This window comes from Ochotona curzoniae, unplaced genomic scaffold (genome assembly GCF_017591425.1).
Source record: "Ochotona curzoniae isolate NIBS_2020 unplaced genomic scaffold, NIBS_Ocur_1.0 contig_2210, whole genome shotgun sequence".
Classification (NCBI taxonomy): Eukaryota; Metazoa; Chordata; class Mammalia; order Lagomorpha; family Ochotonidae; genus Ochotona; species Ochotona curzoniae.
Genome location: NW_024465369.1, coordinates 33,850,231 through 33,862,887, shown reverse-complemented (window position 1 = coordinate 33,862,887; position 12,657 = coordinate 33,850,231). Strand labels below are relative to the sequence as shown.

The window sequence follows — 12,657 nt, the reverse complement described above, 5'->3', positions numbered from 1 at the left end:
CAGTCCACGCGCTGTCAGCTGACCACAGCTGCACGAACTGGAGGGGAGCGAGCCAAACACTTCTTTTTCATTCTGTTTGAATCTTTTTTTTTTTTTTAAGTAACAAGTTTGTTTGAGTGTTCACAGGGAGCAACCTCTCTTGAATTTCCTTCTCAGCACCGAGGGCCCCTAATTAAAATAAAAGTTTTTAATATCTCCACAGAACCTCCTCGAGCAGCCGTCCGAGTCCTGTCTTCACAGCCGAAGTGGTTATAATGACACGCTCCCCGGGTGGAAGGCATTTCCATGCTTCCACCAGTTCTCCAAATTCCCACTTTGAAAAAGACTTTTCCGTTTACCTTTTAAAATGAAAGATCCAAAAGTCTTATTTGCCTCAAGCTTGGTGCCTTTTAATTGACAGGCAAGCTCCCCACTCACGCCTCACGCAACCCGACTTTGGATTTTCCTCTCCTAAAAGTGGCTTTTGTCTCTGAACTTTACAGAGCCACTGGAGCTCTTTAATAGTTTCTCAGAGAAGCATTTCAAACAAGCAACCCTGCAATTTATTCACTGCTGCCAAGAAGAAAAGTCCCAGGTGTCACCAGCAAGGCCTGGCGAAGCTTCGTGTGACTTTTAAGGGGACGCTTCACTCCTCCACCTGCAGGCTGGTTCCCCTAATGCGGCTGCCATTTGTTTGGCTCCGGAGGAAACGATTTGATTACACAGAATTCTCTTTAGATCAAGTTGAAAATCTCTGCCCACACCGGGACAAGTGGTGAAGCCTGCCAGCTCAATGGGGGTGACCCTCGGACGCACAGAGCAAAGGACAAAGACAAGGAGTTTCCAGAACGGAAAGGGAACGTGGGCAAAAGATGCAAGGCCCAGCCAGCACTTCAGAAGGGGTCCCTTTGCCATTAGCACATATGATTCATTTGCCCATGCTGTTCATCAGCGAGCCTGGCACCCTCGGGGCTGCAGGCCATCTCTGGTAACTGCAGAAGCCCCGGGGCCAGCTGCGTCTCCCCACTGCTGTGTCGCCACACGTCCTGATGTGGCCAAGTCACCAGCCATCTTTGCATGCCTCCATTTCCCGGGCCTTATTATAGGGCACACCACTTTAAAATGCATTTAAATGAAGCAGATGTTAACCCCATTCGTTTCACTCTTCCAGCAGGCACGTCAATGATGATTTTTAAAATGCAAAAGAAAATGTCAAAGTATTTTGTTCCCTGGTTAAGAATACATCTGGGGAAGAGGAGGGAGAAAATGCATAACACACTCTCTGGTCATTCAAGAAATAATTATAAGGTATGTCAAACTACAGAAAATGGAGCAAGCACTAAATTAAAAGAAAAAAGCATGTCTTGTGTCAAAATGGCTTTTTCACTCACTCATTTTACAAAACAAGTTTCAAAAATTAAACTCCATCTCCCAGCTCAGAGCAGGCACATTCAGGCCTGGCAGTCAAGCCATTATCCGTGTGGCAGCTCCCTTGCTTTTCTGGTACGGCATTAACTAGCAACGATGCCTTGGGCTCACCTCCCATAGTGCCTTGAAATCCTTCTGCTCAATGCGGAGCAGCTCGCTGCTCTCCCGGGTAACAATGGTCGCATGGCGAGGCGTGTTGTCCAGAATGGACTCACCGAAAGCTGTCCCGATCCCCAGGGTACAGATGGTCACAGCGTCCTGAAGATACCAAAAACACCGGCCATTACCAAATGAAACACTGAAAGGATGGGTAAGGTGTCTTCACTTTGAATTCAAGCACAAAGCAAAACAGCCCATCTCATTGTGTAGCTCAACACATTTTAATAAATGCACATGCAAATCCAGACATACAACATTTTAGCCTGACTGAACTACCCATGAAACCCTTCTTTCAAGGGTCATCACTGCCTTGCTTTCCGTTGTCTTCCAGAAGTCTTGTCTGCTGTAGAACTTCATATAAAAGAAGCTAGACGGGAGCCAGCATTATGGTACAGTGCATTTAGCCACTTCCTGTGACCCCAGCATTCCACATGAGCACCCGTTCATGTCTCAGGTGCTGCACTTCTGATTCAACTCCCTGCTGAAGGTGCCTGGAAAAGCAGTGGAGGAGGGCCGAAGTCCACAGACCCCTGTCACCCACGTGGGAAACTCAGATGAAGTTCCAGGCTCCTGGTGCCCACCTGGTCCAGCTCTGACCGGCTACTGTCATCATTTTGGAAATGAACCTGCAGACGGAAGATCTCTCTGCCTCTCCTCTTTCAATGTATCTCTGCCTTTCAAACAAATAAATGTCTTTTTATTATTGTTAAAAAAAAAAAAAAGTAACAGCCGAGGGGGCCCGGCGCGGTGGCGCAAGTGGTTAAAAGTCCTCGCCTTGCATGCCCGGGATCCCATATGGGCGCTGGTTCTAATCCCGGCAGCCCCGCTTCCCTTCCAGCTCCCTGCCTGTGGCCCGGGAAAGCAGTCGAGGACGGCCCAAAGCTTTGGGAACCTGCACCCACGTGGGAGACCCGGAAGAGGCTCCTGGCTTCGGATCGGCATAGTATCGGCCCGTTGTGCTCACTTGGGGAGTGAATCATCGGACGGAAGATCTTCCTCTCTGTCTCTCCTCTCTGTATATCCGCCTTTCCAATAAAAAAAAATAATTAAAAAAAAAAAAAAAAGTAACAGCCGAGGGAGCCAGACCATGCACCCTTGCTTGTGTCTGTTCTGCGCTCAGTGTCACATCTCTAAGATTCACGCGTGTTGTTACACGGGTAGGGTGGCTTTGCCTCTTGGTGACAGGAATTTCCCATTGAGTGGCCCACTTGGCTTAGCCACTCTCCTACTGGTGGACTTCCAACCGCGTCCAGCTTGAGGCTGCTACAAAGAAGAATGCTAGCAGTCATCTTGTTAGCTTTTTCTACAACTACCATCTGCTTTAACAGAAGAGAAATCTTCTGAAGAGAAACTCAGCTTTGTTTTTTGCTTCTTTTGGTGAGAGGTTGCACTTACAACCTTGAAACAAGAAATTGAAAGAGGACTGTAGCTAGGTCTTACCTGTCCAGAAGAGATTAAAAAAAAAAAAAAAAAAAGCTGTGGGACCCAGTAGGAGCTTTGCAAGGATCCAGGGTGCCCAGCAGAGCTAATAAATAAAGGGTGGCCAGCTTCTAACCAACTCGGAGTATGGATTCCAAAATTTTTGCTATCATGCTGCCCTCTGCAGGCTTAACAGAGTAATAGCAGCCCCTGTGGCTGATTTACAAAATATCTGACAAAACTGACAAAAATTTCCTAAGGAAGACCTAAAAAAGCAATTTTCTTCTGGCATGCAGCACTGGTGATAATGCTTGAATTTAATCCTAACATCCAAGAATGTAAATATCCACTCAAAATCACCTGGATGTTAATTTTGCAAGGTATCATACACTGACGGGGATTCAGCAGGGTAAGCTGAGTCAGAAGGCCCAACCTTCTTTCCACGCATCAAATCCCCGATACAATGGGCAAATGTGATTAAGATCACGTTAGTGACTCTAATCATATTACTAAGACAAACGCCTATAAGAAACCAGTTCTTTGAACCATGGCAAATTGCTTCTGCACAGATATTACCACATAAAGTCATGTTCAGGAAAATACCATCAATAGTATCTCAGCAAAGAACAAAAGATCAGAGGATTTTAGAAGAACATGCGAATACATCTTCCAGAAAGATAATCACAAACAAATCCAGCCAGAAAAGCAATGCCCCAGAACTGAAATGTCAATAGTTGGTGAGTTAGGTATTCCTGAGCGATTCTCAGAGCTGCCAAAAACACAACATAGGAAAGTCTGACTTTCCCAAGTTCTCTGCAGGAGCAGCTTCCCTTGGGTCACCTACCAGCTTGCTCCATCCTTCTACCACCTGCACACTTGAGAAAGAATCCATTTGCCCCCTGCTGCTCATGAGTTCAAGTGCGCAGTTCAACCATGAACTTGGTCTTCTCCTGTCTTGCCTCCCAACAGTGACCTGTGCAATTTGACACCAAACAGCACAGACCCACATGCGTGAAACTCACATGAGCCTGTCCATGGCCAGCAGGAGACTCTGGTAATGCAAACCAAAGACTGAGTTTACTCTTGGATTATTCACTGGAGACTTTAACTGCAGCCAGGACTGTATCATTCTTAACCGATGGAGCCAAGCTGGCGTTGCCAGCGGCACTGCCTAATGATTCCACTGTGCCAGGAACTTGTCTGCAAGAGGAGCTCCCTATTGGGTGGTGCCCAGCCCCAGCCACTGGCCCAGGAGCCCACAGCCTGGGCTAGGATGAGGCATGGAAGCCCTCCACCCCCTGAACTGGCTCCCCCACTCACACATGCTTCATTCCAATGCAAGGATAGGAATCACAAACCACAAGGTGGGATCTTAAATTGCAGACTAGAAAACCTCACCAGAAAGGTGTATTCACTGCACATTCAAGCTCTCTTTTCAGCCGACCCATTCAGGACGGATTTATTCAGAAATTCGAAGGGGTTTACCTGAAGGACAGATGGGCCCCCGGGGTGACTGGCACAGGGAAGGAAAACCTAGCTTTCCAAAGACCAAGACCCGGCTTTACAGCCCTCAGGTGCTCAGGCCTTCATCACCCTGGATGCTCAGGAAGCCTCTTGCAAGGTTCCTGGGAACTAATTTTCAAACACATTCAAATGACATCTGCTTTAGCAAAACCAATATACAAGGGCACTTGGAAACATTCATGGAAAACAGGAGCTGTGGAGAAAAAAAAGTGATGCATGCATGTCAGAACTCCTTTGAGTGGCAAGAAACTTCTTTTGGTTCCTTCTTTCCACAGATTTCCTGCAGCTCACTCGGGAGTTGCTCCATGTGGACGCTAGGGGGAAGGGCACACAGGGTTCAATGCTGATGGAACACACTCCGTGTTCGGATCCCTCTTGCAAGTCCCAAACCCTGAGGCTGCGCCCCTTTGCCTGGGGCTTAGAGCATTAGCTTCCAAATGCTACTTGGCAACTGCTCTGCAGCTTGCACATACTCGGGGAGCCAACTGGGTCTCCATCCTACCTACCAGGACCTCTGCAGAAGGGTTTGCTTGCTGCTCATTTGCAGATTAACATTTTGAGAGGTCATCTGAAAAATATTCATCATGACACTGAGACTGCGGAAAGCGATCTGCACCCACACAGGAAGTGGGAAGCCACAGACAGGAGCATCCCGTTTGTGGTTAAGCAGCAATTTGCTTTCCCATTCCCAACGGGAAAGGAAATTATAAGACCAAATGCTTTCAGGTCCAGCACAGTAACCTAGGGGCTGAAGTTCTCGCCTTGCACATGCTAGGATCCCATATGGGTGCTGGTCCCAAGTGCCCCACTTCCCATCAGCTCCCTCCTTGTGGCCCAGGAAAGCAGTCAAGGACAGCCCAAAGCCTTGGGACCCTGCACCCATGTGAGAGATCCAGAAGAGGTTCCTGGCTCCTGGTTTCAGATCAGCACAGCTCCAGCCATGGTGGCCACTTAGGGAATAAATCAGCAGACAGAAAATCTTCTTCTCTGCCTCTCCTCCTCTCTATTTATCTGCCTTTCCAATGAAAATAAAATAAATCATAAAAAAGACCAAATGCTTTCAATAAGTAGAGGTGCATTCAACAAAGGCTTCCAGGGCATTTGAAATTTTCTGGAAGGTTCTCACATACCCCAGCCTGGAGGCCCACCTCCAGCCTGGTCCTCCTACCATCACTCCACCTGAAGACACAGCGTCAAGCAGCTCACATTTTGAAGGTGAGGCATGAGAGAGAGAGGAGGGAGAGGGGAAGAGAAAGACAAAGATTAACTCCCTTCTGACTTCCAGATCCTGCACACTTCCTTAGGGTTCCCCAAAAGGAGTATACTCCACACACACACACACTCTCTCTAACTCACTCATCCTGACACACATAATTAAGATATCCATGTTTCCAGGAAGCAAACCCTACTGTTCTGGTATTTAAATGAAAGACAATCTCTATATGTCTTCTGTAATCATCTCCAACTGTGGACGGCAGTGGCTTGAATGAACTGCCAAACACTCCAGCACTCTGGGGCCACGACCACACACAAGGACCCTTCTGACGAATCCTGCTCCAAGAATTATTTTGTAGTGCAGCTAATCACTCCTCCGTGTATCTGCTCAGTAGACCTGAATCGCAGCACACTGGGTACTCTTAAACAGGCACCCTCATGCAAAACATTGTATTAGCTTATTTCACTGCCAAGACAGCTGTGGTATGAAAATCAGAATGATGTTTTAAAAATCAAGCATTATGTGTCACTGATAATTAAAGAGTTTGTTCTAAGAACTTTCTGAAAGCCTTCACTAAAACTCAGAAAGGCACAAGTTAGGGACAATGCTAATGACTTTTGAAAGAGTTGGGGCTGAGTATTGTGGCTCAGCAGGTTAAGCCACCACTTGGGACATCACCAATCCATTATCAGAACACGGGTTCAAGTCCTGGCTGTTCAACTTCCAAACTTGCTCACTGTTCAATTGCCTGGGAAAGCAGCAGAGCAGCATGAGTGCGTGGGCTGTGGCACCGAGCTGGGAGAATCAGCTGGAGTTCTAGGCTCCTGGCTTCACTGTGGCCAAGTGTGGGATCACCCAGCAGGAAATATCATCTTCTTTCTGTTTCTCTCCATCTCCCTGCCACTCTGCCTTTCAAATAAATTAAGCATATTTAAAACAACATAGCTGGCAAGAAGACAAGAATTCTCTACAGTATGTCAATCAAGATCTTTTTAAACACTCATTCCATAAAGCCAAGGGATAAAAAGTTCTTAAATAATATGTTCAAAACGTAGTATGTCTAAAAAACATATATACTTGTAACTCACTAATGTCTTAATGGCAAATTTTGTGGATAAATGCTGGGTGAACACCCAAGGAATAAATTGATCTTTTAAACATATGGATCTAGAAACATAGCTTCCTGCAAAGCAAATGCTGGTTTCACACTTATTATTTTCGATTTAAGGGCACTCCTTGCCATTAATACTTTTTTGCATCTGCGTTTATTTCATGAGCTTGAATTTCATCCTGGAATTCACTGAATACTTCAAATCTTTTCAGCAATGAAATGTGACCCAGTCTCTGAGTTTCTCAACGTAAGATGGGACTTATCAAAGCGACAGCAGCACACTTCTAAGCCAACCAGCTTTCTAGCCAGCAGTCCCGTGAAGCAGCACGTCAGAAGGGCTGAGAGGGAAGGACCTGTGGCAGCATCCTCACAGCCGGAGCAGTGTGGCCAGCCTCGTCCCAGCACAGTCCGCCTGTTCAGCGCAGTGTGCAGCTGTGCATCCACCCAAAGAGTTATGCAGCCACGGAGCTAACGATGGGCTGCATCGTGCGGGATGCTAAGCAGACTCCCCAGTCAGTCCCTAACAAATGGCACTGCCCAGACACAGACAAGGCGCCAGAGATCACACACAACCATGGGGGACGTGGCACCGCTCATGTTTCCTGAGCTCAACGAATGAGCTAAGATGGCACTGTATGGGAACAGTGGCGAGCAGCGAGGGATGACAGAGGACAGAGAGATGGAGAGCCACGTTACCGAGAAGCAGGCCTGGCCCAGAAACGTGATGATTAAAGACACCTTTGTTGCAGAGGCAAAGAGAAGGCCAACTGTTTTTGCACATTGTTTTTTACTCCAGCAAGAGGTCCTGTTCCAGAATTGGGCCAAAGCATGCCAGATCATGTCACTGTGGCAGATGAGAGGAGAGAATTAAGTAAGCCCAAGTGCTGCCTGGGTTCTCAGATGTTGCGAGATGGCTGAACAACATTGTTTAAACTTTATGTCATTTCCAATGCCAAGGACATTTCCTACATTTGCTGTTCTAACAGTGCCCTCTTGTGGTACATTGGTAGCTTTGCAGGCAGCTGCATTTCACTAGATAACCAACTTTTTCTGAAATGGGAATTTTACTTTATTTTTTGAAAGATTTATGTATTTAAAAGGCACAGTTACGCAGAGATGGATACACACACACACACACACACACACACACACAGAGTCTATCCTCTGGTTCACTCTCCAGACAGCCATAATGGTCAGGGCTGTGCCAGGCTGAAGCCAAGAGCCAGGAGCTTCTTCCTGGTCTGCCACATGAATAGCAGGGATCTGAGTACGTGGGGCATCCTTTACTGCTTTCCCATGCATGCTATCAGGACCTGTATTCAAAGTGGATCTCAAGCCAGCACCCATATAGGATGCAGGTGGCAGCTTAATCTGCCACCCCACATTGCTGGCCACAGGAAGTTTAGTTTTTAAAAGAGATTGATTTATTTATTTTGCATGCAATGTGACAGAGAGAGAGATCTGACATTCCTGGGTCACTCCCCAAAAGGCCACAATAGCCAGGCCTTGGCAAGGACGAAGCCAGGAGCCAGGAGCTTCCTCCATGCCTCCCATATGCAAGGCAGGACAGCATTTGGGCCATCTTTCACTGCTTCCTCAGACACGTGAGTAGGGAATCAAACTGGAAGTAGAGCAGTGGGGACTTGAACTGGTTCTCAAATAGGTGTGATGATATGGCATGCCTGAGTGCCATGTGGCTGCCAGACAACTGGGCCCCAGCATCAGCCCCTGGAGACAGTAATTTTAAAAAGCACAGGACCATGGAATGTATGTGTCAAAGCTAAGCCTGCTCAGAGGCTCAAACAGAACTGTGGACAACATGTCCAGGTGCACATGGAGGGCATGGCAGTCCATCAGAACCTGCAGAGGACACCTGGCACCACAACAGAGGATGGAGGACAGATCAATCAACTACCCCAGCCATGTGTTGGCAGTGAAAATCTGGGCAAACAGACACTCTAAGGTGGACTATGTCAGCCAGTGGATTCTGCAGTGATTTCGTCGTGCTTGGAATGGCGAAATCAGCAGCAATTCAGAACTGTTGGACTATCAAAACCACTTGAGAATGCCCTGTGTCGGGGACCTGGAACGGGTGGGAGGCCAAGTGGGGCTTCTCCCTTTATCTCCCCCCTTCCCTCAGATACAGAAGAAAAAGAATGTGGAAGCAATGGTCTTATCCACTTTCCTATGCCCCTTGACCCTTTGTGCCCTAATCAACTATGCAAAGAATATAAAAATAAAATTTAAAAAGAAAAAGCACAGGACTCTTACTAGATCCCAGGCTTTGTACTACGTGCTTTATGTAAATTAACTCACCAAAGGTAGGAGCTAAGTAACTTCATTCTGCAGACAGCCCAACTACGCTCGCCCACCGCCATCTAAGTGTTGGACAGAGTGTCAAACAAGCCCTAAATTGTACCACTTTGTGCTGAATCCGGTGCGAGCAGCAGCCTAAGTAAGCTCCTGCTCCAAAGATGCAGAGGTCCGAGGACATGAAGAAACCCCCCGGCCCTCCGCGTTTCAGGTTCACCTGTACTTTGTCAGCAAACCTCAGAAAAGTTTCCTGCCACATGACCAGGAACAGTTCAGTCTGTGTTGATATAAAGACTCCATTAAAATCTCACAAGACAGTCTTCACAAGGTTCATGGAAAATACCTACATTCTCTCCCAAGATAAGCATCTTGTAGCTCCACCCTTTTTACAAACTTTCTGAGGTCCCTGGATATTCTAGGATCACAGCAAAAAAATGCCTTGTCTGTAAAACGTGCAGGGAAAAGCAGACCCCTGGCTCTCAAAAACACACATGCAGAGAAAGCTGAGTGCCACTGGCTCCCAGGTGGCACTTTAAATCTTATTTATTCTGTATAAACCAACATCCACTTGTAAGCCTAAATCCATTAACATTCTAATAACAAAAAGATACCCGTAGCTTTTTTTTAATCTATTCTATCAGGAATATAACATGCCTTTTTGCCCCCTTAAGCTAAACACACCGCCCACGATAGGAGCAGGTGGCGTGCACAGGAGTTCAGCTGTGCAGAGCCTGGCGGGCACCTGTGCCCTGGCTGGGTTAACAGCTGGGGGTGGGCCCAGTTTCCCCAGGGCAGTGGCAGGATTAACCTCAGTAGGATCAGAGCTACCAGATGGAAACTGACAGGAACAGGAGAGCCAGGCTGGGAAGTGCCATGGGGGCGGGCCCCCTTGCTGGATGTTCTGTCTCCTGACACAACACCAAGAATGGACAGGGCAAGGTGCGTGAGACGCCGGGAGAGATGGCAGTGACAACTCTACCAGTGGTAAGAATGCAGCTAAGCGAGGGTTTATTTGATGGAGCAGGAAAACAAATATAATTGACAGAGCTATTTGCCAGGATGTGCAAGCCTCTTGCTGTCTGTCAACTCATGGGAACACAGGGTCTACGCAGTTCCCAGAATCATAAGGACGGACAGGGTCTCAAGGCAGCAACAGAAGTGAAGGTGGCCGGTGAAGTGGTGCCTCCTTAAGCCACCGCTGGGGGCGCCCACGTCCCCTATCAGAGTCCCACCTCCACCTAAGATCCATCTTCCTGCTAACGTTCCTGAGAGGCAGCCAGCGATGGCTCGGGGGCATGGGTCCCTGATGCTCATCTAATAGACTTCCTGGCTTTGGTCTGCCCCAGCTCACACAATCACAGGCATTTGGGGACACAAACTAACCAATGGAAGTACACATACATATTGTGTGTGTGAGTGTATGTTTGTGTGTATATGAATAAGAGACTTCTGTCTTTCAAATACATAAATAAATTAGGGATTGGCATTGCAGCACAGTGAATTACATTGCTACATGCAAAGCTGGCATCCCATAGGAGTGCTGGTTCAATTCATGGGTGTTCTGCTTCCAACCTAGCTCCTGCTGATACATCTGAGAAAACAGCAAAGGATGGCCTGAGTGCCTCCCACACATGGGAGACCCAGGTGGGATTCCAGGCTGCTAGCTTCAACTGGCTTAGTCTTGGCCATTGCAGCCACTTGCCACTTGGGGGAATGGATAGAAGATTGCGCTCGCTCGCTCTCTCTCTCTCTCCTTCTCCTCCTCCACCTCTTTCTCCTCCTCCTCGTCCTTTCAAGTAAAAAAAAAAAAAAATCAAGTGAAGGCCATGTAGCCCATCCCTCAGGGAGGCTCTCAAAGGTGGCACACGGTCTGCCTCCCCTACAGGGTCTTTCTCCCCTAGTCGGTGCACTTGGGACGCAGGCCACTGCGAGAGCAAGGAGGCAGAAGCAGGGTGCAGATCTGGCCCACGCTGACAAGGGTCTGAGGACATGAAAGGAAGGACAGCAGTCGTGCCAGCCCCTGCTTGGACCAGGTATCAAACATGGGCCACATCGATAGCCAAGAGGAAGCCACCGGGGTGGGATAGCAACAGGCTACAGTTTCCTCACGGCTGCTGACTGCTGCTCCCCTCTGACAGCCAGAGCTCACAGGCAGTAGGGGCGCGGGGAGACCTCCCCCTCCCAGGACAGGGCCTGGAGTGGACAAGACGACTCACTGGAGTCTGGGTTTTAGTATCGATCCTTAACGTGCCGCCCATGGCTTTCCTCCATTGAGTGTCGGGCATCCAGGAAGCCAAGAAGAACCCACCACTCACGCTGTCCCCCCACCCCCGGATGCAGCACAGGGGCTCGGGAACTGGTGCCCCTCGCAAGCAGTTCAGGCAGACAGTCACACACATTTAGAGCAAGTCTTAGAACAGCCCCGCAGAAGCATGGACAAGCTAAGGAAGTCATAGAGGGCTTCTGGCTCCATGGCTCCACATGTTGGCGCTTGGAGTTGCCTACGCCACCACCCGTGAGTTAGGATCACACGTTCAATGGGGTCTTCCTAAGAGGGAAGGCCCCAATCGGGGTGTGTGAGTAAGACATGGTCAGTGGAGGTGTCTGACATCCTCAGCCTGGAGTGCCCAGGCCCATGAAGAACCTGCAAAGAGGCAGTGCATGGAGCCCAGCAAGCAGGTGGAACCAGCACCTGCCAGGTGGGTTCGGAGAGGCCGAGGCACAGGCACCTCAGCTGACAGCAGGAATGTAAGAGGCAGGTTAGAGCCCAGAGTCACTGCCCCTCACTGCTGTGCCTTTCTCCCCACATCCTTCCAGGTGGCACCTGCACAGTGAGAACTGTCAGTGCTGAGCAACCAGGCAGAAGGCGCTGGGAAAGTGCAGAGCGCACAGCAGCCTGCAGGGGGCGTTCCGAGGCCAGACGCCATCACCACTCCTGGCTCTGTTCTGGCCAGGGAAGGCTGCAGTGCATGTGCTGGCTGCTGAACCTGCAGCCCAAGTTTGGGAATTGGTCGCTTGCATAAGTCGGCCACGCAGCACAAGGATGAACTAAAGGACAAGAAAACTTGGCCTCCCTCTTTTAAAGGCTTGACTGTGTGTTGTCATCCCTTGGCTCCCTTCTTCAGTTCTTCCAGCGTCTGATATTTTTTCTTTATCCACCCACTCGCTGGATCTACTTGTTCTGGGGATTGGCGGGCGGGAAGTGGGGGGGGGGGGGGTTGTCTTGCAATGTCCACCACCAGGATGTCAGGATGTCCTACTTCACAGCCTTGGGAGATCTAGGCCTCCTGAGCGACGTTCTCCATTCAGTTGTCAACAGAACATGAAGGTCAAAAGGTCCCCTCTGTCACTGCACAAGGGCCGGAGCACAGTGTGACCCGAGGCAAACAGCCATGACCATTTCTGGTCTCTGGAGGAAAGGCTTCCGGATGCTTCCTCGCTCGTCACCTTAAGCCTACAACCCCATCCCTGCACTGTCCATTAGGTACGTGGTGGGTCAGACTCTGGC

The 12,657-nt window shown here is 48.9% G+C and overlaps 1 protein-coding gene across 2 annotated transcripts in view; it reads right to left on the bottom strand.

Annotated features, from left to right (window-relative positions):
- Window positions 1-12,657, bottom strand: part of RAPGEF4 (Rap guanine nucleotide exchange factor 4) — a 295,713-nt gene that overhangs the window by 228,053 nt on the left and 55,003 nt on the right. For both annotated transcript variants that reach the window (XM_040971724.1, XM_040971725.1), the window contains exon 4: window positions 1,519-1,665. In XM_040971724.1, the coding sequence (XP_040827658.1) occupies window positions 1,519-1,665 (147 nt within the window). The remainder of the gene's footprint in view (window positions 1-1,518; window positions 1,666-12,657) is intronic.